Source organism: Onychomys torridus, chromosome 11 (assembly GCF_903995425.1).
Source record: "Onychomys torridus chromosome 11, mOncTor1.1, whole genome shotgun sequence".
Taxonomy (NCBI): Eukaryota; Metazoa; Chordata; class Mammalia; order Rodentia; family Cricetidae; genus Onychomys; species Onychomys torridus.
This window is the reverse complement of record NC_050453.1, coordinates 88,559,304-88,585,818: the sequence shown is the minus strand read 5'-3', so window position 1 is coordinate 88,585,818 and position 26,515 is coordinate 88,559,304. Positions and strand designations below refer to the sequence as shown.

Genomic DNA, 26,515 nt, shown 5'->3' with positions numbered 1-26,515 from the left:
CACTCCTACCAGCAATAGGGAAGTGTTACCTCTGCTCCATATCCTCTCCAGCATGAGATGGCACTTGTTTTTTATCTTAACAATTCTTGTAACAAGTACAAGATGGAATCTTAAAGTCAATTTTGATCTGCATTTCCTGATGACTAAGGATGTTGAACATTTCTTTAAGTGTTTCTTGGCCATTTGAGATTCCTCTATTGAGAATTCTGTTTAGATCTGTACCCCACTTTTTAGTTGGATTATTTGGTTTACTGATGTCTACTTTCTTGAGTTCTTTATATATTTTGGATATTAGCCCTCTGTCAAATGTAGAGTTGGTAAAAAAATAATAATAATAAAAAAATCCCATTCTATAGTTCTTTGCCTTAAAAAAAGCTTTTCAGTTTCATGAAGTCCCATTTATTACTTGTCAGTCTTGGTGCCTGTACTATTGGTATTCTGTCCAGGAAGTTATCTCCCATGCCAATGCATTCAAGGCAATTCCCCACTTTCTCTTCTATCAGGTTCAGTGTATTTGATTTTATGTTGGTCTTTGATGTACTTGGACTTGAGTTTTGTGCAGAGTAATAGATATGGATCTACCTGCATTTTTCTACATACTGACATCCTTAGACAAGAACCATTTCTTGAAGATGTTTTCTTTTTTTTCCACTGTATATTTCTGGCTATTTTTTAAATAAAAAATTAGGTGTTCATAAATGTGTAGATTTACTTCTGGGTCTTCAATTCAATTCCATGGATCACACTCTCTGTGTTTATACCACTGGTTTTATGAAAACTGCGTGGGTTTGTTTCATCAGTATAGCTCTGTCGTAGAGCTTGAAATCAAAGGCAATACCTATAAATGTTCTTTTATTGTACAGGATTGTTTTAGTTATCTTAGGCTTTCGTTTTTCCATATGAAGTTGAGTACTGTTCTTTCAAGGTCACTCTCTGTGTCAGAATTTTGATAGGGATTGTGTTGAATCTGTAGATTGCTTTTTGTAAGATGGCCATTTTTATTATGTGAATCCTACTGATTCATGAGCATGGGAGATCCTTCCATCTTCTGATAGCTTTGATTTCTTTCTTGAAATACCTAAGTTTTTTGTCAAACAAGTCATTCACTTGCTTGGTTGGATTAACGTAAGGTATTTTGTATTATTTGTGTATATATATTGAGAAGTGTGCTGCTTCCCTGATTTCTTTCTCAGCCCATTTCTCATTTCTATATAGAAGGGCTACTGATTTTTATTTTAGTTAATCTTGCATCCAGCCACTTCACTGAAGGTGTTTATCAACTGTAGGACTTCCTTGATACAATTTTTTTTGATTGCTTATGTATACAATCATATCACCTGCAATTAGTGATACTTTGACCTCTTCTGTTCCAATTTATATCCTGTTGGTCTCCTTTACTTGTCTTATTGCCCTAGCTAGAATTCGAAATACTGTATTGAATAGATATGGAGAGTGTACAGCCTTGTCCCTGATTTTAGTGGGACTGCTTTGAGTTTCTCTCCATTTAATTTGATGCTGACTATTGGTTTGCTGTAAACTGCCTTTATTATGTTTAGATATCTGATCTCTCTAGGACTTTTATCCTGAAGGGGTGTTGGATTTTGTCAAAGGCGTTTTTTCAGCATCTAATGAGATTTTCTTTTCTTTCAGTTTGTTTATATAATGGATTACTTTGACAGACTTTTGTATCTTGAACCATACCTGCATCTTTGGGATGAAGCCTACTTGATCGTGGTGGATTATCTTTTTGATGTGTTCTTGGATTCAGTTTGCAAGTATTTTATTGAGTATTTTTGCATTAATGTTCATGAGAGAAATTGGTGTATAATTCCTTTGTTGAATCTTTATGTGGTTTTGGCATTAGGGTAACTATGTCCCCATAAAATGAATTTGGCAATGTTTCTTTTTTTCATTTATTTAAAATTTTTTTCTCAGCACCCACATGGTGGCTCACAACCATCTGTAACAGTTCTACAGGATCCTAAGCACTCTTCTGGTCTCCTCCAGCACCTGGTATGCAAGTGGTGCATAGACATACATAGAGGCAAAATACCCATACACATAAAACAAAAACATAACTTTTTTCTTTCCATTTATATACCAGTCCCTGTTCCACCTCCCTCCCCTGCTTTTGCTCCCCTCCCCACCTACCCCCATCCTAACCCCAGCCTCTGCTCATAGAGGGTAAGTCCTCCCTTGGGTAGTCAACACGAGCTAGCATATGAAGTTAGGGCTGGACCTAGCCACTCCTCCTTGAATCAAGGCTGAATAAGGCATCACACCATAGGGAATGGGCTCCAAAAAGCCAGTTCATGTGCCCCAGATCAGTCCTGGTCCCATTGCCAGGGGACCCACAAACACATCAAGCCACATGTTTTGTGTTAAGATCTGCTGGATTTAACATTTTCTTTGACTGATGAATCTATTTCCTCTATCATATCCTCAACACCTGAGATTCTCTCTTCCATTTATTCTGTTGGTTATGCTTGCCTCTGTAGTTTCTTTTTGTTTACATAGATTTTCCTTTTCCTGAATTCCCTCAGTTTATGTTTGTGTGTGTTTTATTATTATTATTGCCTCTATTTCAATTTTCAAGTCTTGAACTGTTTCTTTCACCTGTGTGGTAGTTTTCCTTGGGTTTCTTGACTTTAAGAGATTTTTTGATTTCCTCCAATTTTTGTCTTTTCCTACATTTAAGGAAAATTTTCATTTCCTCTTTTATGGTCTCTATCATCTTCATAAAGTTGATTTTAACATGTTTTCTTCTGGACCATCTGCTTTGGGATGTTCAGGTCTTGCTGGTACAGGATCACTAGGTTCTTGTGGTACCATATTGCTCTTTATATTGTTTAATGTGTTCTTACACTGCTATCTACTCATTTCTTCCTTTAATCTGAACAAGTGGAGCTCCAGCTGGCAATGTTTATGATTTTATTTTGTGGAATAATTTGAGGAGTATTTGCATTAGCTCTTCTTTGAAAGTCTGGTAGAATTCTGCATTGAAATTATCTGGCCTTGAGCTTGTTTTGATTGATAGACTTCAGTCTGTTTAAATTGTTTATGTGTTCTTGATTTAACTTTGGTAAGTGGTATCCACTGAGAAAATTATGGATTTCTTTTAGATTTTCCACTTTTGTAGAGAACAGGTCCTTAAAGAACGAACTAATGATCCTGTGGATTTCCTTTGTGTCTGTTATATCCCCCTTTCATTTCTGATTTTGTTAATTCAGATATTCTCTCTGTATCTTTTCGTTAGTTTGAATAAGAGTTTGTCGATCTTGTTGATTTTCTCAAAGAACCAACTCTTTGGTTCATCAATTCTATTTATTCTTCTGTTTCTATTTTATTGATTTCAGCCCTCAGTTTGATTATTTCTCCCCATCTACTCTTCTTTGGTATGTTTGTTTCTTTTTGTTTTAGAGTTTTCAGATGTGCTCTTACATTACTAGTATGAGATTTCTCCAATTTCTTTATGTAGGCACTTAGTGCTATGAACTTTCCTTGTAGCATGGCTTTCATTGTGTCCCATAATTTTGGGTATGCTGTGAATTCATTTTCATTGAAATCTAGGAAGTATTTAATTTCTTTATTTCTGCCTTGACCCAGTAGTTATCTAGTAGACAGTTATTCAATTTCCATGAATTTGTACACTTTATGCTTAGTTGAAATCCAACTATCATCCATGGTTGTCTGATAGGATATAGGGGGTTATTTCAATTTCCTTGCATCTATTGAGACTGCTTTGTGTCTGAGTATGTTGTCAATTTTGGAGAAAGTTCTATGAAATGCTAAGAAGGAGGTATATTCTTTTGTGTTTGGGTGAAATATTCTGTAGATAAGTTAGGTCCACTTGGCTCATAACATCTGTTAGCTCCATTTTTGCTCTGTTTAGTTTTTGTCTGGATGAACTGTCTATTGGTCAGAGTGGGGTATTGAAGTCTTCCACTATTAATGTGTGAGGTTCGATGTGTGATTTAAGCTTTAGTAATATTTCATTTACAAATATGGGTGCCCTTGTGTTTGGAGCATAGATACTAAGAATTAAAAAGTCATCTTGGTGGATTTTTTTTTTCCCAGTGAGTATAAAGTGTCCTTTTCCATCTATTTGAATAATTCTGGTTTGAAGTCTATTTTGTCAGATATTATCATAGCTACACCACCTTGCTTAAGTATGTTTGATTAGAAAATCTTTTTCCAACCCTTTACTTTGAAGTAATGTCTATCTTCCATGTTGAGGTGTGTTTGTTTTTTGTGTTTTTTTTGTTTTTTGTTTTTTTGGTTTTTCGAGACAGGGTTTCTCTGTGTAGCTTTGCGCCTTTCCTGGAACATGCTTTGGAGACCAGGCTGACCTCGAACTCACAGAGATCCGCCTGGCTCTGCCTCCAGAGTGCTGGGATTAAAGGCGTGCGCCACCACCGCCTGTCTTGTGCTTGTTTTATGCAGCAGAAGGATGGGTTCTGTTTTCACACCCATTTTGTTAGCCTGTGGTTTTTTTTTTTAATTGAGGAATTGAGTCCATTGATACTGAGAGATATTAATGATCAATGATTGTTAATTCCTGTTATTTTGTTATTAGTAGTAGTGTTGTGCTGTGTTTGTGTGTGTTTTCCTTCTTTTGGTTTTGCAAGTGTGAGATTATTTATTTCCTGTTTTCATGGATGTAGTTTACCTCCTTTGGTTGGCATTATAATACCTTCTGTAGGGATAGGCTTGTAGATAGTTTCAATTTGACTTTGTCAGGGACTATCTTGTTATCTTCATTTATTGTGATTGATAGTTGTGCTGGGTAAATAATCTGCACTGGCATCTGTGGCCTCTTAAGAGTCTGCAGCCCATCTGTCCAGACTCTTCTGGCTTTTACAGTCTCTGTTGAGAAGGGATAATTCTAATAAGTTTTCCTTTATATGATACTTGGCCTTTTCCCTTTGCAGCTTTTAATATAATTTGTTCCATATTTTTAGTGTTTTGATTATGTGGCAAGGGGACTTTCTTTTCTGGTCCAAGCTATTTTGTATTCTACAAGTTTCTTATACTTTATAGGCATACCCTCCTTTAAGGTAGGAAATTTCACTTGCATGATTTTGTTAAAAGTAATTTCTGGGCCTTTGAACTAGGATTTTTCTCCTTCTTCTATTCCTATCATTCTTAGGTTTGGTCTTTTCATAGTGTCCCAGATTTCCTAGATGTTTTGTGTCAGGAACATTTTAGATTTAACTTTTTCTTTGACTAATGTTATCTATTTCTTCTACTGTATCTTCATTGCTTGACATTCTCTCATCCATCTTTCCTACTCTGTTGGTGATGCTTTAGTTTCTATTTCCTGTATCTGAAGTTCTGGAGGTTGGTGTGGTCTCTGCTCCAGCAGGGAGTCTTGGCCTGGGTTCGCCTATCTGTTCTGGCTAGTGTAGTCTGTCTTTCTGGCTGGTGTGGCCTGTACCTGTTCTTCTGACTGGCATAGCCTGTAGTTGAGCAGCAGATATCTGAGGTGGGGTTGGGGGCATGGCAATGAGGTCACCTTTCTTTCAAAAGCAAAGGTTAATGATAACAAACAGGCAAATAGAACAGAAGATATTTCAACAGGAGAGGACTGCTGAACAGGTGGAAACATTCTGTATATTAGCCCAATGCTTCAGCTTGGATAAACAAAACTATGTTCTGTGGTATCTTATTAGAGAAAGCACCTCACTTAGCCCATTAGATGGTAAGGAATGACAATCTTTGGAGCCATCTACTTTGGATTGTTAGGTGTGTAGCCAGAGATGTAATGATGATCAAGGACAACAAGCACTACGAGACCTGTCCCAAGCAAGCCTGAACAGATGTCACCATTAATATAGTACTGCTCCCACTTTCAAAGGAACCACCAGAAGGTAAGTAGCCATGCACGCTACTAATTATGTAATATGTTAATGTGAATTTAACCCACTTAAGAGTGCTGAAACCAGTACACACACAGTCTTTCCAGCCATGTGTGCCAGGTGCTGTTCTGCTTCATTTGTGGTCTGTGGTTCATGCCTCTGCATTCTCCTTTTTCTCTATGTTTTGTGTTTGGATGAAAACTATATTCCCATAATGGAAAATTTTTTAAAAATGCAAGGAGCAAGGTTAGAAGTCCCACACAAATGCCAAGAAAAGCATCACCAGAGATGTGAAACCCAAGTTTTATAAGGGCCCTTTAAAAAAAAAAAAAGTATCAAGCAAACACGGAGAGCAAAAGTGAATATAAATGAATTGAACTTTATCAAGCCAGACCCAGTGGATAAGGCAAGAAGGCTCATGAGTTTGAGCCTCTCTCCCATGAGAGAGTGACGCAAGAACCATAGACTAGGGGGAAATTTTGCAAATCATATATCTAATAAGAGGTTAATATCCAAAATACAGAAAGTCCAACAATTCAACAACATAACCCATTTTAAAAAAGGAAGAATGACTTGAATAGACACTTTTGCCTAAGAAGATATACAATGTCCAACAAAAACAATTTTTAAAAATGCTCATTATGAGGGAACCAAAGCTTTCAAATTCTGAGAAATAAGAAGAATAGTGTTGGCCAGCTCCTGGGAGAGAGGAATATAGAGAGCTGGTGTTCAATGAACACAGAGTTTCACTTATGCACAGTAAAAAGTTCTGAACATATAAAAAGGAGGAACATACAAGTACTGAACTTCACAATACAACAAAGCTATAGTTGTGTTTTTTTAAGCATGGCATTTGCATAAAAACAGACTAATGGAATGGAATAACGGATCCAGAAATAGGCCCACATAATCCTAGATTTCTAATTATTAATAAATGCTAAAAACACACATTAGAGAAAGACAGCTGTTTCCCACTCTAGTTGGCAGTTGGATATGGTTCTCCTAAAGATGAGGGAGATTAAAATCTCATACTTTAAAGCCAACTTTATTCAGAGCACTAGACAATTTATCACCTGAGTACAGTTCTCATGAGTTTAACTTGTATATAATCACAAGGACAAGCCGCACATGGCAAAAACATGTTTTTCCATACATGCATATAAACAAATGATAATAGCCAGTTGTAAGGAATAATGTAAACTTGGTCCTATTCCTGACACCTGGAAAGGGCACAAAAACATATTCCAAGAATAATTCTGTGGGTTTTTGTAGTAGAATATTATTTTTAAGGTGTGTTTCTTTTCTTTATGTTGTATTTGTTTAACTCTGTGAAGCTGTGTTACTGTGCCTGTGTAAAATACCTGATGGTCTAATAAAGAACTAAATGGCCAATAGCAAGGCAGGAGAAAGGATAGGTGGGGCTGGCAGGCAGAGAGTATATATAGGAGAAAACTGGAAGGAGAGAGGTAGGAGCCAGAGAATGAAGGCAATGCCAGGGGCCAGCCACCCAGCTACACAGCCAGCCATGAAAAGAATAAGCCACCATGTGTTATTTATTTGGGAGCTGGGTGGCAGGGCCCCCAAAAGAGCAAAAACAACAACAGGTTCTTTTGTTTGCTTTTATTTTTCCAGACAAAACAGCTCTGTGTAACTGCTCTGGTTCTGGAATTCTCTTGTAGACCAGTCTGGCTTCCAACTCACAGAAATCTGCCTGCCTCTGCCTCCTGAGTGTTGGGATTAACACATGTGCCACCACCATCCAGCTCAATGGCATTTTTTTTTTTTTTTTTTACAGAAACTGAGATTACAAGACTGTTGTCTTCTTCTCTTGGGAGTCTTCTCAAAAGCACACAGTCCCCTCTCACGACTCCATTCTTGGACCATGTTTCAACTGACAGTCTTTAAACAAATGGAACCAGGTATCATCATGCAGAAGACTTAAATTAAATCTCTCTCTTATTCTGGACAAAAGTTAACTCCAAATAGGCCAAACACTTTAATGTAAGACCTGGAACTCTGACACTACCGATGGAAAATGCAGGGAAAAGACTTCTGGCTTTAGGAATAGAAAAGGACTGCAGACCTCAGGAAATTATACACAAAAATCAACAAATGGGCTTGCAGCCAATTCAAAAGCTTCTGCAAAGCAAAGGAAAGATGAGAATAAAGAGAAAGCCTACAGAGTGGGAGAAAATCCTTACCAGCTTTTCTGCCAATAGAGTATTATCCACAACACAAAAGGAAATCAACAATCAACTCGGAAAGAACAAGTAATGCAATCAGCATGAGGGCAGGTGAATTGCAAAGGCAGCTCAAAAGAACAATCTTCAGTAACTGTTCAGCAACAATGGCTAATAGGGAAATGCAAAACGACATTGAGATTCTATCTATCCTCATCAGAACAGTTGTCATCGAGGAGACAAAAAAATTAGTGAGGAGATAGGGGAAAAGTTTTCTCTATATACTGGTCATAGAAAGATAATTTAATATAGTCATTAAGGAAATCAGTACAGAGGTTCCTCCAAACCAAAACCAGCATCACTCTACAATCCAGGTATGCTATTCTTTCCCATTTAAACTCCTAATTTATATAACTCAAAACTTCACAGTGAATGGTCCCTCTGTAAATTACAAACACCATTAGACATAAAGCCACCTTTTTCTAAACAGCTCTGGGGCATGAACCAAGTCCTGTGCATGCTACAAGTATCCTAACACCGAGCTAGCATCTGCAGCCCCCATTTACTTAGTTCTAATCCACAGTGTTAGTGGAAACTGGTGCCAGAGTTGCAATTTTCACACCACAGGGATGGCCACCACAGGTAGCTCAAGAGTCCCATTTTTGGTTGGTTTTGTAAAATATGCTTATTTTGTTATAAAACACAACCTCTGGAAAATCTCTTTAAGTCCAGACAGAGAGGGAACAGTGAAAAAACCAGATCCTCTACCATCAAAGTATTGCCACTAAGCTCAACTACTTATGGGCCCTGTAACATGAGCCAATTGCAATCTCCCTAGGGTAGCAGTGTCACATGCAGGTAGTAAATACATCTGCTGGGTAAAAGTTAACATCTACTTCTCTGTATTGGGATGAAAAGTACATGACATAACCTGTTGGGAGACACTGCAAATAACAGAGCATAATGTAAGTTTAGACTATTTTAGTGAAGTGTGACTCAGTGCAATCCTCTGATTGACATCCTAGACTTTCTACTCAAGTATGAGTGCTTTCTTATTTTTACTTGGTCTATGCTAGACAGACTCCTGGCTTCTGAACAGTCATTATACTGCCTTTAAGAATCTACAGACCAAATGACCAACTTTGGGTAGATGGGGTGTGAACTGCAATGTACAACCCTACTCTTGAGTTATGGACATTTCCCAGCACTCCACTTGGACTCCTCAACTTGCCTTCAGAAACTTACTCTGACAGGGTATAATTGGATTGGAAGAACTCAGGGATACTCACTCCTTCCAACTATAATATCCCTCACACTCCCTAATATGTGCAAGGCATCCCCATTCAAATGCTGCACATTTTCTCCCTTCCTAATTAAGCTTCAGAGAGTGACCCAGACACAGATTTCTGCTTCTTGACTCTATTGCCATCAAAGCACTCTCCTTTCCATTTCCACCAGGAAATAGAATACCAGGAAACAGAATGAGAAAAACAGTAAACAGTAAAGGTCTCAATCCTTCTTTCTTACTTCTCAAAACAGCAACTCTAATTCTCTCTGAATATCTTCTAGAAGGTAGTGATCTCCCTAGCATAAATTAGTATCTTCATGCTTCTGTTTATTGAACATCAATTAAGAAGAATTTAAGACCCTGCTAGGAAAGAAGAGGATTTAACTTATATTATGTCATGTTCATTTCAATTTCAGATAGATATCTTAGGTCTATTATTCTTTATCAATTGAGTTTGAGATAAAAGTTCCATGTGAGGAAATGTAACTATATTAAGTGCCCAATTAGCTGAGATTTGACAATTTGTACACTGTAAGACCACCATCATTGTCAGGACATCTGCAACATTTTCGTCCCCACACAAGTTCCCACATGCTCTTCTGTATCAACCCCACATTCATCAGACCTCCACAACTATTGATTAGCTTTCTCAAACTATAGATTGGAATTTTACATAAGTGGAAACAACACATTATATACTCCTGCATAACTGGTTACTTTCATTCACTGCAGTTCAAAGATCTGTCTATAAGGCTGAGTCAATTTGTCATTCATTTGTTTTCACTGGCAAATAGCTGTCTACAGTTTAATTGAAGCTGAATCTAATTATCCATTCATGTGCACAGAAACATAGTTTGTTATGAATGAAGCCACTATAAAAAATTCCTATACAAATCATTCTGTGCACATTTTTCTTTCTTAGATAAATACCTAGAAATTGAGTAGCCATGTCATAGAGGTCTGTCTGTCTGTCTGTCTGTCTCCCCGTGTGTGTGTGTGTGTGTGTGTGTGTGTGTGTGTGTGTGTGTGTGTGTGTGATTGTGTCTCTGTGTATGTGGTATGCATTTGCACATGTTCGTGTACATGTGGGTATGTGTGCATATATGTGTGAGTATGTGCAGATGCCAGAGGCTGGTGTTAGATGTCTTCCTCTATTGTTCTCCACTGTATTTTTTGAGACAGGCTGTTACACTAAACCTGGAACTCATGGATTCCATAAGATTAGTTGCCCACCAAGTTCCAGGGATCTCCCAGCTCTGCCACCCCATCACTGGGATTATAGGAACATGTAACTATGCCAGGCTTTTTTGCTTTTTCCATATTTGTATATAATGAAATATGATCATACATATCCACATTTCCCTCCTTCTATTCTTCCCTTCTCCCTTACCTCTCTCTCCCCAAATTCAAATCCATTTCCTTTTTATGACCCACTAAGTTCAATTAGTGTTGCTCATGTGTGCATTAAAAACAAGTGATTAGGCCCAGATTTTTATGTAGACTCACATCAGATCCCAGGTCTGAGGACAGCCAATGGACCTGGAAAGGCAGGCAGGTAACAGCTGGGAGCTCTGAGAGAAATGTCTAATGCACAATCGTATATAAACCCACACAAATTCCCAGAAGCTCAAAGTGTGACTGAATATTAACAAAATAAAATAAAACTGGCTTATAAAAACATATTCTGTCTCAGAATCCATTTGGGAGCAAAAGATGGGAGGATCAACTTTACCTTCTCAGAAAGAAGAACTTTAACAGATTACTGCAAGTGATATCAGATTACAGGAAAGAGAGGAAACTGACTTGCTCAGATTATGCTTTAAATGACAGTGTGTCACAGTGTCTCCTAAAGTTTCTAAAAGGAAGATAGGGATGGCATAAAATTTAAACCAACACATAAAATTCACAGTCAGTCTGAAGCCTTATTTTCCAAGATGCGGTTGTGAGATTATAAGAACACACAAGGACATTGAAGTTACTTTGAGACTCCATATTCATGAGTCCCTCTTATATCTTCCTGCTGCCCCAGTTATCTCCAAACTAAACATCCAACCTCCTCTCCCACAGTATACCATGAGAATACATGCCAGCGTGTTTATACCAAGAATTAGAAAATGGTGTCTCATCTCAGAGTCTTAAAATCTATGTTCTTTCTTGTATTTGCCTGAACTCATATTGGCACCCGTACTAAGACACTTTTAAGAAGTCAATGTGACTATGTACAATACCTGGTTCCAATATCAAGCCAGCTACCAGAATCCTTGATCAAGAAGAAAAAATGCTGTAAAAGATAATACAATATGACTCCATTAAAAACAAAAAATTACTTAGTTTCAATCTAGAAATAAAGTTGTTTTACAGGTGAATATTTGACACATCATTTTCTACCCAGAACCACAAGAATATGCCCTTAACTGTAACTTCTGCTTGTATTAAAATAAACAATGGTCCAAATGCTACAAATGGAATTATGATTAAATAAAATCAATACAAAGTGATGTTTGTGAATAATAAAAAATAAAACCACCCAACTCTAATAAAAATATTAAAAATGCCCAAGATTCAACTGAAGGCACACCATCTGGTCAACAAACATTCCACTGATACAGTCTACTATGAATTAACAAGTCATTGCCAGAGTTTAGAGATAATTCCCTCACAAGCTGCATCATCTAGTGATGGTTCAAATTATTAGGTATGTAAATGCATGTGAATGCACATGTACTGAGAGATACAGAAACAGAGGAACATGAAATCTAAGTGAAAAGTAGGAATTAGATAAAGACAAAATCAGAGAGACAAATGAGGAAGTTGTTTCTGGGCAAAGAGAATAGCTTGTTAAATACCAAGAGCCCAGACCAAGTTTAGTAGGTTTAAAGTGATGCTGGTTTAAGCAAAACAAGGAAGAAGGGATGTAAAATTATGTCAGTCAATAAAGCTGGATCAGAAACAGTTTTGGCAACTTAAACTGAGTGACTCGATTCTTCATACAAAATCAACCAGAACTGTCCAATTCTTGTCTATTCTTGCCTATTTGTCATTTTGTGAATGTTGATTTTGATCTAACATTACATGTGATCAGTTTGAGAAATATACTAGATATTTGGTTGAACAAAACACAAAAATGCTCTCATTTAAATCAAGTGGCCAGCAATCAGATTTGAGAAATTACTTAGTAGATCTATAGTCAGGTATCAATCATACCTTAAAAGAGGCAGGCCTCTCGGCTACTGGGAGCGGATTTCCAGGCCTTGGAATGGTTAATGAAGCATTCTGCCTGAGACACTGGTTACCAATCTAAAAATATGATTTATGATGGGATCTTTGGGCTACATAGTCTGATTTCTACTCTTGAAAGGACTAGAGATTAATGATCAGTCAAGTGTGCTGTGTTGACCAAAACCCATTAAAAAGGAAAGCCTAGGCTGGCAATGTTCCATGTGTATTGCCACACTGCTGAAGGAAAACGCTGTCTTCACTCCACTGGAAGGACAGGAGAACTCTTCATTCTACTCGACACAGAAACTCCTTTGGCTGACTTATTTGTCTGATCTCACTGCCATAAACCAGAACCAAGAATATAACAGGATTCAGCAGTTCAATGATACCTTCTAGAGAATTACCAAACCTGAGAGTAGGTATTGCAACTCCCCAAATACTCAAAAATAAATTCATTCTTTTTGTTAATACATTATATACAAGGAGATTATCTTAATTAGACTTCATTGATTATAGCTATTAACTGATAACATTTCCCAATTGATAAAGCTGTATTTCATTCCTTCACTCACTCCTTTTTTCTCTTTTTTAATCTGAGAGGACTAAAAATCAATATTTAAATGAGTGACACATTATCTAAATCTGAAACTGGCTTCTTCTGTTAAACTATGAAAGGTTCATTTCAAACACAAATGAAGAGAACAGACTGAAAGATGAAGTATAAAATGACAGCCAGAATAAATCAAGTAATAAGAAAAAAATTTGACAGATTAAAAAGTTTCTGTTATTAGTAATATAAAAAGTAGTGTATCTTTATAAACTGCCATCACTTAGAACTCTGTATATAGATTTCATGTACAGAAATGTATTCATACTCCTCCTAACTGAAAGGACACAGAACTTAGTTTCTCAATCTAACTTATACCCATGTAAGTAAGTGCCTTACCAAAGCCATGATGTCTGATATGACAAGAACAATGAGGAAAAGCCTGAAAAAAAAAATACACACAATGTAATAGGTTCAGCTTTCAGATAAATTAGAAGCTAATTGTGAACAATATCCTCAGGTAACTCAGGAAGATAAGGCAAGACGTAAGAATGGAAGGGTGGAAAGCGCTGCTGCAGATGGTACCCAGTAGACTACCACAACAGAAAGGATGTTAACTCCTAGTTTTACTGCTCACAACCCAAAGCATTCTTAGTCAATCATTTGTCAGGTAACCTTCACATTCACATATCCTTTTGGCCTCTACCAAAAATGTACAAGGCTTTATGAGGAGCTAAGTTATAGAATGAAGAATAAGACAAGTAAATGATGATGGGTGATTGTAGTTGAAGTTTTCCTATGTCCCAGCCAGCCAGCAGTTGGAACAAATCTGTCCCATCCACCAGTCCCACAACCATAGAAATTTGTCTACAAGTGGTGTTGCTCTGTATGCTGTGAATGCGTTGCTCTGATTGGTTGATAAAATGCTGATTGGCCAGTAGCCAGGTAGAAAGTATAAATGGGATAAGAAGACAAGGAGAATTCTAAGAGGAAGGCTGAGTCAGGAGATGCCAGTATGATGTCCAGGGAACAGCATGTAATAGCACACAGGTAAAGCCAAGGAAAATGTGGTGACATATAGATTAATAGAAATGGGCTAGCCAGGTGGTGGTGGTGCACGCCTTTAATCCCAGCACTTGGGAGGCACAGCCAGATTGATCTCTGTGAGTTTGAGGCCAGCCTGGGCTACCAAGCAAGTCCCAGGAAAGGCGCAAAGCTACACAGAGAAACCCTGTCTCGAAAAAAAAAAACAAAAAACAAAAAACAAAAAACAAAGAAAAGAAAGAAAGAAATGGGCTGAGTGTAAGTGTAAGAGCTAGTCAGTAGAAAGCCTGAGCTAATGGCTGAGCAGTTTTAATTAATATAAGCCTCTGTGTGTTTACTTGGGTCAGAGTGGCTATAGCCCAGGCAGGACACAGGAAAACTTCTGGCTACAAAATGACAATTAGAAATGTTCATTTTAAGTCATGTAAAATAAAATAATGTTAATATGACTTTTCTACCTATCTTTATCTAATACATATTTTAAGGAGTGGGTAAGAAAAAAGCAGGTAGAACCATCACATTGGTGTGCTGTGTTCAACTTAAGCCTTGGCAGTGTGGGTATAATAAACAACCAGAATGTAAAAAAAACTCCTTCTATGCCCCAGACTTTTAAAAATTCTAAGATTTTGGCAGCAGAAACAAAATGTCTCTGAAGACAGACAGAAGGGCAAGACATGGACAGAAGTTAAGAAGCAAAAGAGCAATGAGGGAAGACATAGCCTGGCTTCCATGATGGGTTAGGTAAAACAGAAAACTCAAATCTACCTGTGAACAGAAAAATGGAATCACTGACTCAATGGATTAAGCTTCTGATACACAGGGGAAATGTCAATGCCTTTCAAAGGCTTAAGGGTCAAAAGAGAAGATGTTTTAAAGCCTTTGATATTGCTACCTCTGCCTCAGGTCTCTGTCTGTGTTTAGGATTTCACTCCATTAGTCTCAAGGCAGAATTACCACACAAAGGCACACAAATACATGTCTATAGTCACACACTTCAGGGAGCATTCTATTTTATCCCATTGTTCTGTTCTTCTTATACAAGGCTTAATTAAAAATTCCTTCTGAAAAATGTGTCTACTAGCAGAGATGCAGGAAAGCACATGTTGTATTATTTACTAATTTTTATTGCATCTAAGCAACTGTCAACTGTATGATACTGATAAGGAGTATATGTTTTCACTATTAAATTCATGTAAATATCCTGAAAGATTGTTTTCTTTGAAATAGAAATAAGATTTTCACTATTTCTAAACAGTAGAGGGAAATCTTAAATAAAAAAAAAATATGGTGTATACATACTAGAATGCTAAACCAAGTTCTAGCTTAAGCTCATCAAAAAAACATGCAAATTTATGTTAATACTATTCATCTTTTTAGCATTGACTGTGCCAGTTTGATTCACTTACAAAAGTGCTATTTATAAGTGTTTTTCTGAGACTCTGAGCTGATGAGGTAATTTTATGGGTTAAAAAAAAGCAAATACTTGGTTAACAACTTTCTTTCAGATTCTTGAATGCTGAAGACTGTGTGCTCAAGAAATATCTCAAAACTCAGAATCTTTCTCACTCATTTGCCAATGTCTATTTGAGCAAATTATTGATATACAGAAAAGTTAATGTCAACTCATATAAAATGAAATAGTGTTAGCAAATGCATTTAATACATTTTTAAGAAATAAGACAAGAGGCTGGAGAGATGGCTCAGAGGTTAAGAGCACTGGCTGCGCTTCCAAAGGTTCTGAGTTCAATTCCCAGCAACCACATGGTGGCTAACAACCATCTATAATGAGATCTGGTGCCCTCTTCTGGCCTGCAGGCATACATGCAGGCAGAGCATTGTATACATAATAAATAAATAAATAAATCTAAAAAAAAAAAAAGAAATAAGGCAAAAGATATTGTAATGATAGCCTTTCACTTTTTGTAGGTGTTATTATACCTATAACAGACAAATAAATTAACTACAGCATTTAAAATTTGTGTTTTTCTAGAGAGAATCTTTAGTAATTTGAATAAGATTCTAATGTTTTACAGAAGAGAAAGCATATTTGTTTGCTAAAGGTCCTAGCCAATTTCCTCTAATGACAACTGAAATCTCAAAGGGGAAAATTTCTGTATTTTAAAATAAGCAATTTATGTTACTAACTTTTAATAGCAATCACATGAAATATCTTCAAATGTTCTCTCATTTATGTTAAATGGGGGAACCCAGGACTTCTTAAGCATTTATCTTACCCTTTTGATGACAGCTGTGTAGTTACTTGAACTGCTTCAAAAGCACACATCACAAGAACAAAAGGAATTAAAATCTGTTCCAAAGAACAACAAATGATGTCACTGGTAACAAACATCTGAAACATGTTTGAAGCAAATACTATTTCTGCTTACACAATCTCTCGAATAATTTATATATACCAGTTGAGAGGAAACAAAGATCAAGCATGAAACTGTCACATAGGACAGTGAAAACTGATTTAAAAACCAACAATAATATACAAGGAATAATAGCAAACATCAACATGTATTCCAAATTAAAATCTTCTACAAATTTTGCCCTATTTGACACATTCTACTGATTCATGACAATGTTCATGCTTCCACGAGAATGCCTAAAGCAAGTAAGTTATGGAGCCTGTTGATGTGATACAGATCAATGGACTTAGCTTATTACTAGATACTACAGCATCATGAACACAACTCAGATATTCTATTGTTGCTCTTATGAGTTTAAAAATGTTATTTTGCTTATGATTATCAACTTATACTCAATGTAGTAAATTTGAAAACAGAAAACATAAGAATGTTTAGTAGTTGAAAAGTTCATCATCTAGAGCAGTGGCTCTCACCCTTCCTACTGCTGTGCCCCTTTCATGTTATGGTGACCCTCAAGCACAAAATTATTTCACTTCTACTTCATAACTGGAATTTTGCTGTTATGAATCATAATGAAATATCTGATATGCAGGATATCTGATAGGCAACCCCCAAAGGGGTTGCAACCCTCAGGCTGAGAACCATTGATCTAGTGCCAGTATTATTAATATATGTAGAGTATTAATTTCCAGTAAACAAGTTTTTAATTTTTTTCATTCTTTGAGGACTTCATATATGCAAACAATGAAATACAATCATATATACCTCCTAGCTCCCTCTCCTATTCTTCCCATATCTCCCAAAACACTGAATTTATACTTCACAAGTTTGGGGTAGCATATGGAAAAGAAATGAAGTTCAAGGCTGTATAAGGTTGTTCTCCAAAGAAAAACATATGAAACAGCATGCAGGAGGGCGATCATCACAGTACTCATTAGTCAACACTAGTTGCTAAGTGCATTATTTTGTTACAGCTTACTAAATTATGACAGAAATTAAAGATTTACTGATGTAATTTTATTTTTATGTTTAATTAGTATCATATTCTTTGCTTTAGACTAGGCAAAGAATAACCATCATTAAGAATGTGAATAACAATTAGAGAAACTCTAATATATTTTAAAATAATTCAATACAGAATAGAGACTGGGATATAAGAAAATGACCAATGTCTTTTTACCATTTCTTAAATTACATTTCTATTAATGTAGTAAAAAAAAAATCAGTGTAAACTGGTTCAATGCAAAAACTCTTACTAAGAGAATATACACTTTCAACAGTTATTACTTATATATCCAAATATTTAAATAAATAGATACTAACAACATAAGATGTGCTGAACACTATAAAAGAGAAAATTTAGTAAAGGAAACAAGTAAGTATCACAACTACAATGGTTTGAAAGAGAAGTGTCCCCCACAGACTCATTTATTTGAACATTTGGTCCCCAGCTGATGGTACTATTTGGAAGGTTATGAAACTTCAGGCAGTCAAGTTCCTACAGAAAGAAGAACATCGCTGGTTTCCTGTGTGCAGATGAAATGGGATCTCTCTGCTTCCTGACTGAAGGCTGGCCTTCTGCTTCTGTGCCATCCTTGCCAGGACAGACTGTAACCCCTGGAACTGTAAGCCAAAACAAACCCTGTCTTCGCTAACTTGCTTTTCATCAGGGCACTTTATGACAGCAACAGAAAAGCAACTACTACCATCACCATAAAGAAGATGAACTACAGTCTGCCAGAATCTTTATCTCTAGAAACCTGAGCATGCAACTACTTTCATACTGTCAGCACTCAGCTAGTACCGGACACATCAGATAAACAGAGTACTCAATGACACCTTTGTTGAAAGGATTGATCAATTCTAGGTACATGGGAAAAATAAGAACACAATGGCTGTCCTGTGGTTGGAGACCAGTGGGGTCAGGGAGCTTTGTAATCTTTAGCAACATTGTAGTTTTGATCATAGCTCTCCTACAGTCTTTAATTACCTCTGATAGGATTTTCCTGGGCTAAAGAATCTTTATTCTTTTATAGTCAAAAAGTCTTAAGAATAAAGCAAAGATATCTGGAAGTAGGGGTTACAGGGTTTCCTCCATCAACACCAAGTGTGAAAGGGTGCCTCTGTTACAATGACTTTACAATCTTAATGAAACATGATGCACAACCTTAATACAAAATCTTTAAACCAATCATTTAATGCAAGTATTAAAATCAGAAAACTAACCTTCCACATCATGAGAGCTCCCATCATGAAAGGACTAAACACAGTCAGAAAGCAATACACAGAGGCAAGGTCAAAGCTAGAAAATGATAAAGAAAAGAGTAAAGATTTTAGAATTCATACTTTGACTTTAAATATTCTGTTAGAAAAAAAGGATGCTCAGTAGTTCTCTAAAATCAACTTCTGTTAAAATTGAGTCATACTAGAATAAACAAAATAGATCTGAATGCTAATCCCCTTATTATCATATTATACTCCAATATATTATTGAATATAAAAACAAGGTCAAGTGACTGGAAAGATGGTTCAGCAGTAAGAGCAGTTGCTGCTCTTCTAAAGGATCCAAATCATCAGGTGGCTCAGAACAGTCTGTCACTCCAGTTCCAGGATATCTGATACTCTTGGCCCGAGAGTACGCACGCGTGCGCGCACACACACACACACCCCTAAATAAATGTAAAAGATTACCTGTTAATAGAAGCTATATTTCCAGTTCCAAAAAATGCAGTCACTAAAAAGAAAACCTACACACAGTTAAGGAAATGCCTAAACAAGTCAGAATTCATAAAATTTATTTCTTTACAAATTTATTTTTGTTTATTCAAGAGATTCTTGCAAGTAGTGACTAATCTTGGTTTACAAATGAAAGATTTCCAACTCTACATCTGAATGAGGCATTTTCTTGATGAGTTTGAGTCAAATCATCTAAGAGAGGGCCTTCCCTGGAACAGAGGGAGGACATGGGTTCAAGCTGATTTTCCTCTCTCCTTCAGCCATGGCTTCCCTACCTGTTGTTTGGTACTCTTTTTCATTTGAGAAAATAAAGGGCAATTTTACAACAAAAGCAAATTTCTTTTTAACTGCTTTATCATCATGAATTGTTTGAAAGGATGGTTTAGTGCATTCCTGGTGAACACATTACAAAGACCTAAAATCTGAAGCAATGCCCTGAAAACCATTAGGTGTGTGGAAATGCTGGTGACTCTTGAGAAGGCTACTTTCCTCTTCTCAAGCATCAACAGGATGAACTGTCTATAGTTGTTGCTTATGGCTTTTCAAAAGGATGTAGGCCTAGAACATCAGACATTTTTAGCTACAGGATAGTTTCTTTTTACATATACTTACCATGGGCCCTTGACATGTGAAACTCCTAATAGGCTCTGCAAAAATCTCAAAAGGAAACAAAATATATTTTAGAGTAACTCAACTTAATTGAGAATGCTGAACATTTTTAAACCTTACTGAACTATTTTTTAATATTATTATTATTATTTGTGTGTGTGTGTGTGTGTGTGTGTGTGTGTGTGTGTGTGTATGCGCACACAGCGCACACACACACATGTATGGAAGTTAAAGGACAACTTTGGAGAGTTGATTCTCTCCTTCCACAGTGGGTTCTGAGAACTAAACTCAGGTCATCAGGCTTGCATGGTATATTAGCTACTTCTACTGCTGTGATAAACACTGGACAAAAGCAACTTGAGGACGAAAGGATTTATTTGGTTTAAACATGCAGATCAAGGTATATCATTGTAGGAGGCAGAAACTGAGAGGCAGGAACTGAAGCAGAGACCACAGAGAAATGCTGCTTACTGACTTGCTAACCATGGCTTGCAGGACCACCAGCCCAAGGGCAGCACCACCCACAGTGGACTAGGACCTGCCATATCAATCATTCATCAAGAAAATGTCTGAGGGGCTTGCACACGGGCCAATATGATGGAGGCAATCCCTCAACTGGGTTCTCTCTTTCCACATGAATCAAGTTTGTATCAGGTTGACAAAAACTAACCAACACACACACACACCCCGAGTGAGTGCTTTTATCTGCAGAACCATCTTGCTGGCTCCATTTCTTGAACTTTGATTTGTTTAGGTTATCAACCCTGTTGGTGTCCAGGACTTTCTGCTAGTAAAGTACTCAAAATGATGACGCCCTTGTTTAAATGAGCTCTTCTATCATCACACATGTACAGAGACCCTACAGGGAAATCATGACAACTTCTAGCGAAAACACCGCAACCCAGGAGGTGAGCTGAGCTGTAAAGGTATCCATGCAGCCATTTCCTGAAATCAATACCTGAATAACTGACAGTTATTGTTTAGCACCTATCTTAAACAGAGGTAGGTGCTAAGAACATGAATGTGAATAGTCTTACAGCAATTTAAATATGCTGGTAAACACACTGGGAAAATTACATCATGAAACAGTAGATAGGTGTGGTAAGAGCTAATGGCTCATTGAAAGACACAGGAAAAATGAAGGAAGGACCATGTTAATAAAAACTTGAACTTTAAATTTTGGGTGAAATAATGTGGGACCCAAACAGTTCAGGTAAGTGGCATAATGAAAATCCATGTGATTTGTGAGACATCAGCATAGGAAGACAAAGGCAGGAGGCTTTCCAGGGATCTGACTCAGTAGTCTGTGTCAGAGGCAAGAGGCTGTCTAGGGAGCTACTTTAGATAACAGCACCACCAGTTGTGACTCAGTTCACACAGGTATCTGGTGATTCCCAGGAAAATGATGGGCAGAGGGCTCTCACAGTCAAGAGAGGTCAGAGCTGGAAAAGTGGACGTCAGAGGTCTCTGCCAGTACTAGAGGAAAAGCTGTCACTCATTAGACATGGGAAGCAGGCTATAGAGGGAGACTGGGAAAACTTATGGTTCAAGATCAGACAAAGGAAGAAAAGGAGAACAAGCAGCCATAGAAAACAGTAGCATGGTAGTTGGAAGGACTAGGAAGAGGGGCAGAGAAGATTTACCAGAGAACAAAACTTTTAATTATCTATGAGAGTAAGGTCTGGACAGCTAAGATTCATAGGGTAATATAGAAAAATGTATTGTGTTAAAGCCTGCTAAGACAGAAGATCTTAACTATATTCTCAACAGCGAGGGAGGGAAAGAGGAAGGATGGCAAGAAGAATGTGAAGGAGGAAGGAAAAGGGGGGAAATGCAAACAGCAGCTGGGTAGAACAAGATGTGTCAATCATTTTGCCGTATAAGGCAAAGCATCAAGCTACACACCTTCCATGTTTATAATTTTTATTAATTTTACCTCAATAAAACTGAAAATTTAGGTAATTTTTCAAAGAAGTAACTCCCTATGAATTTCTTGCACCTGACCAGTAGGTCTTCCTGAACCGAGGCTTCACCATGCCATCTTTCAAACTTGTAATGCTTAGTAATTCCATGGTATTGCCTCTGGTGGGATCCAAAGCCCACCAGTGAGATGGTTGTCGACCTAACAAGACTCAGGTAAAGCACACACAAACAAACCCATAAATGGTTTCTTCTAGGGCAGGAGAAATTAAACAGGAGTTGAGAGTTGAAAGGAGAATTTAGTTTTAGCTTTAACATTTTATTTTTAAGGAATATGTACACATGTGACAAAAATCTTAACTGCTAAGACACTGAATGGTGGGAATACATACACATTTGGAATATCATTTTTCTATAGTTAAACAAGTACTTATTTGCTTGCACTACTGCTGTGGATATCACTCTGTATAGGGTAGATTAATGAACTTACTTTTAAAGAACAACAACTTGTTTGGAATGTCGTACATTGGTATAGATTTTAGTCTATTGATACAAACTTAATTACAAACAAAGTTAATTTTGTTGTGCTGTGTGTATATTTCTACTCTCATTTGAGGTATTATGTTTATGCAACTCATTTAGATTGTAATGGATAATTAAGAAATACAGATCAATTAGTCTTCTATGGTAGTTAAACTTAGAGTCATGTTGGGTTTTCTGGGTATACATAGATATATTTCAGATAGACGGGTAATCTTCAAACACTTCAAAAGTCTACAGAATATGGCATTTAAAATGTTTTAAAAATTTAGACTTTCTGGACAGTGAGACATGTCTGCTCCTGGCAGCACCAATTTACTTCAGAGAGGAGGATGGGCATTGAAGTTTATCTTCACCTTGACAAAAATAGCCATTTGGACAACAAACTGTTCTTGCCTGGACTGCTTGATCGACTGGACATGCAGGACCCATAAAAAAAAGTGACCACTAAACTTTGTTTGACAAAATGGTCCTTCAGGTTCCTGCTTCGCAGAGGAAGCTGCCAGACATTCTAGAGTACACTGAAAAAAGTGACCAAGAGACTCTAGCCCTGTGGGCTGAAGACAAATGCCCCAACTTTACAAAGGAACATTAGGTGACTGTCCAGGCTGCCAGCTGTCTCTGTCTACCCAGCAAGACGCCTGAAAGTTGCTGGCATCCTTCTCCTGGTTCTCAGGTACTATTGTATCCTTCTGAGGTCTTTGATGTGGTTGAAGACTAGATAGTTATAATTTCCTCAGTTATGATAAAAGATAAGTTAGATATAAAACCTTAAACTCACAAATATAAGATAGTTAGGATATCTTCTTTAATATTATAACTATAATTCTTGCTTGATAATTGTTTTGTTATCTGTAGTATTACTATGTGAAAGTTAACCTTCCTTTTTTAACAAAAAGGAAAAGGAGAAGTGCTGTGGATATCACTCTGTATAAGGAAAATGCTGATTGGCCAATAGCCAGGCGAGAAGTGTGGGCGGGACAAGCAGAGAAGAGAATTGTGGGATGTAGAAGGCTTGGGAGGACAGACACTGCCAGCCGCCGCCATGAGAAGCAACATGTAAAGACACCGGTAAGCCACAAGCCATGTGACAAAGTATAGACTAACAGAAATGGGTTAATTTAAGATAGACGAAATAGATCACAAGAAGCCTGCCATGGCCATACAGTTTGTAAGCAATATAAGTTTCTATGCGTTTACTGGTTGGGTCTGAGCAACTGTGGGACTGGTGGGTAAGATAGATTTGTCCTGACTGCTGGGCCAGGCAGGAAAACTCTAACTACACACTACTAAGAGTTGAACTCAACACTTAGTGCATGTTCAGCAAGCACTCTATCCTTGACCTAAATGCCCAGCATCTGTCCTTTCTAAATTTTGATGAGAAGTAAATATGTGAGAAAACTCGAGTTGAGAAGAGAGTTAACTGGCCTCTAATAAAATACCACTATTAAGTAACAAGGAGAAACATCTTCTATATCATTTTATTCTATTAAAATGGGGTTGCCAGATCTTATAAGTCCCAACAAAGGATACAAGGAAAAAGGCTCTACGGATGTCATCCAGATTGAGCAGTCGAAACTGAGTTATATCAGTGTTACAGGTGAACTGAATGCTGCTGAGCTGGGGAATAGGAAGAAATACATTAATACACTATAGTATTTAGCTTATAGACTTACAAATTAACAATGGCTAAGAATTTATACTGTGCCTACATAGAAAAACAAATACAAAAAAAAAAAAAAAAGAAAAAGAAAACCCCACAACAGTAAAATAGCTTAGTTACATCTTAATACAATCCACTGGAAAGCAAAATATGATAAGATGCTACATGGAGTTGTAGTATTATCACATCATTAAAGTAAGAATTGATCTTTTTCCTGCCCTATATAAATATTCCACTTTCAAATTGCTATTCAGAGGCCTCATTTATCAGTTTTCTTGTCTTCTTAAATCAGTTATATAATATTAAAAAGATGGCACAAAGTAAACATGTATTCCCTTACTTGTTCTGCTAATTCTATTTTGCAGATACATTATTATTTTTTCCTTATAAAGGCAAAATACTTCCGTCTTTGATAAAAGGGAAAGTTACTCCATTAAATAAGGTGGAGACACTCTTATTTAGGCCCCCAGTCCCAGAAAAGAAGCCAAAAGAGAGTTGAAAGGAGAACTCTCTCCATTGCCTAGATACCCTAAATACCTGGCATGCTTTGAAATTTTTTTCTGAAAACAAACAAACAAACAAACAAACAAACAAAAAACAGAAACAAAAACTCTTGCTTTTAGTTAAAAGTAGAATTTTAAAGCAATGTAGTTATCTTCCCTCTCCTGAAATACTATCAAGAATAATTCTTGATTCTTTACAATGATCAGACTGGTTCTCACACATGCACACCAATACAGCAGCTTCTATACTGGAAAGTTATTCTGAATGAGCAATGCCTCTTGGGAGGCAGCCGGAGCTAGGTAAGGGCAGTGGTATACAAAAGCACTCAGTCTTTCTTTACCTGACCTCAGTAAAATTTAGTGTTCTGTCACCAATTTCTCAGAATTACCTTAGTTCTAAAACAGATGAGAGAGATCACATAACTTTCTAACACCTCAGATGATGACATCCTCTAAAAGTGATTGTCTTTTGTCCAGTTCTAAGCACAGCATAGTGTGCAAACTGTCAAAGATACAGTTAGAGGCCACAGTCACTGAGATGACAAAGTGAGCACCTTGGATAAGGATGACTAGAGAAACAACGATAGCTAATTAAACATCACCTGATGATCAAGTGAACTGTCAGAGGGAACCTAGATGAAACCAGGTGTGTGCATATGCTGGGGGACAAGTACGCAGAGTGCACATGCCATGGCATGCATGTGCAGCTCCAATTATCAAGCACTTTTATCAACTGACATGTGTTATTCACTGCTGAGGATATCACTCTGTGTAAATAAAGTTCTGAATGGCCAGTGGCCAGGCAGGAAGGATAGGTGGGACAAGAGGGAAGAGAATACTGGGAGGTGGAAGGCTGGGTGGAGAGGGACACTGCCAGCCGCTGCCATGAGAAGCAACATGTAAAGACACGGGTAAGCCACAAGCCATGTGGCAAAGTATAGACTAACAGAAATGGGTTAATTTAAGATAGAAAAAGTAGATAACAAGAAGCCTGCCACGGCCATATAGTTTGTAAGCAATATAAGTTTGTGTGTTTTCTTGGATGGGTCTGAGCGACTATGGGACTGGAGGGTAAGAGAGATTTGTCCTGACTTGGGCCAGTCAGGAAAACTCTAGCTACAAATGGCGCCCAACATGGGGCAAGACTTTCTACCTAAAACCTGAGAGAAAAGGTTCTAAAAAGGAGCTAAAAACAGCTTCCTAGTTATCTGTCTCAAGTTAGCGGCAGCCTGCCGGTTTGAGCTACTATGGCGGGTTCCTGGCATGTGCATCTGACCTGCAGTGTGGCAGGAATGAGGAGTCTACAAGCAGCACTTTACTCTGCTGCATGGTAGATTTAGCCTTTGCAAGTTAAAAAAAAAAAAAAAAAAAAAAAAAAGGTTCTGGGCTATGCACTGCTTTGCTAGAACTGCTTCTGATAGTTGATGGTACACATGGCTTCAGACCCAGAGCTGGTGGTAAACTGTACCACTGCCATGTTGGGAAGCTGGGGTGGGTGGAGCCAGCAGCCACAGTGGTGTTTCCGTCTTACAAAGATGGATATTACACAGAGAATCTGGTTTGTCTTGTCTTTGGGATTTTTAACTGCAGAAAAAGGTTTGATCATAAAAGCTGTTGAGTTAAACAAATATGTAAATTTTAAACATACCTTGACTTCAAAATTTGGATATAAGGATATGTTACTTTGGAAAAGCGTCTCTGCTTTTGTTTCCACAGAAAGCCAGAGGCTGTGGATTTGTTCCAGATTAAGATACATCAGGTTTGATTAGCCAAGACCACTGAAAGGTCTCAGATGATACCATAGCCCAGATGATCCAACATCCAGAATGATTTCAAGGCAACTGGCTCAGAGGTTCACCATCACAGACTATTCCATAATCCTAAAATTTTCTTTGTATCCCCATAAGATACAGCGGCCCCCTCCAGCAGGAAGTAGTAAGAAAAACTACACCCAAATTCCCAGCTGGCTTTGGAGATGGAATTGGCTCACTCCTTCTCTAAACCCAAGCACATTGTTTAAAAAAAAAAAAAAAAAA

At 37.4% G+C, this 26,515-nt stretch overlaps 1 protein-coding gene across 3 annotated transcripts in view; it reads right to left on the bottom strand.

Moving 5' to 3' along the window:
- Pign (phosphatidylinositol glycan anchor biosynthesis class N) overlaps nucleotides 1-26,515 on the bottom strand; it is a 146,552-nt gene that overhangs the window by 22,651 nt on the left and 97,386 nt on the right. For 2 of the 3 annotated variants that reach the window (XM_036202961.1, XM_036202960.1), the window contains 6 exons: nucleotides 23,847-23,933; nucleotides 19,200-19,255; nucleotides 18,735-18,810; nucleotides 16,371-16,444; nucleotides 13,492-13,534; nucleotides 11,555-11,607 (listed from right to left, as the gene is read on the bottom strand). In XM_036202961.1, the coding sequence (XP_036058854.1) occupies nucleotides 11,555-11,607; nucleotides 13,492-13,534; nucleotides 16,371-16,444; nucleotides 18,735-18,810; nucleotides 19,200-19,255; nucleotides 23,847-23,933 (389 nt within the window). The remainder of the gene's footprint in view (nucleotides 1-11,554; nucleotides 11,608-13,491; nucleotides 13,535-16,370; nucleotides 16,445-18,734; nucleotides 18,811-19,199; nucleotides 19,256-23,846; nucleotides 23,934-26,515) is intronic. The other variant, XM_036202962.1, reaches the window with a different exon arrangement.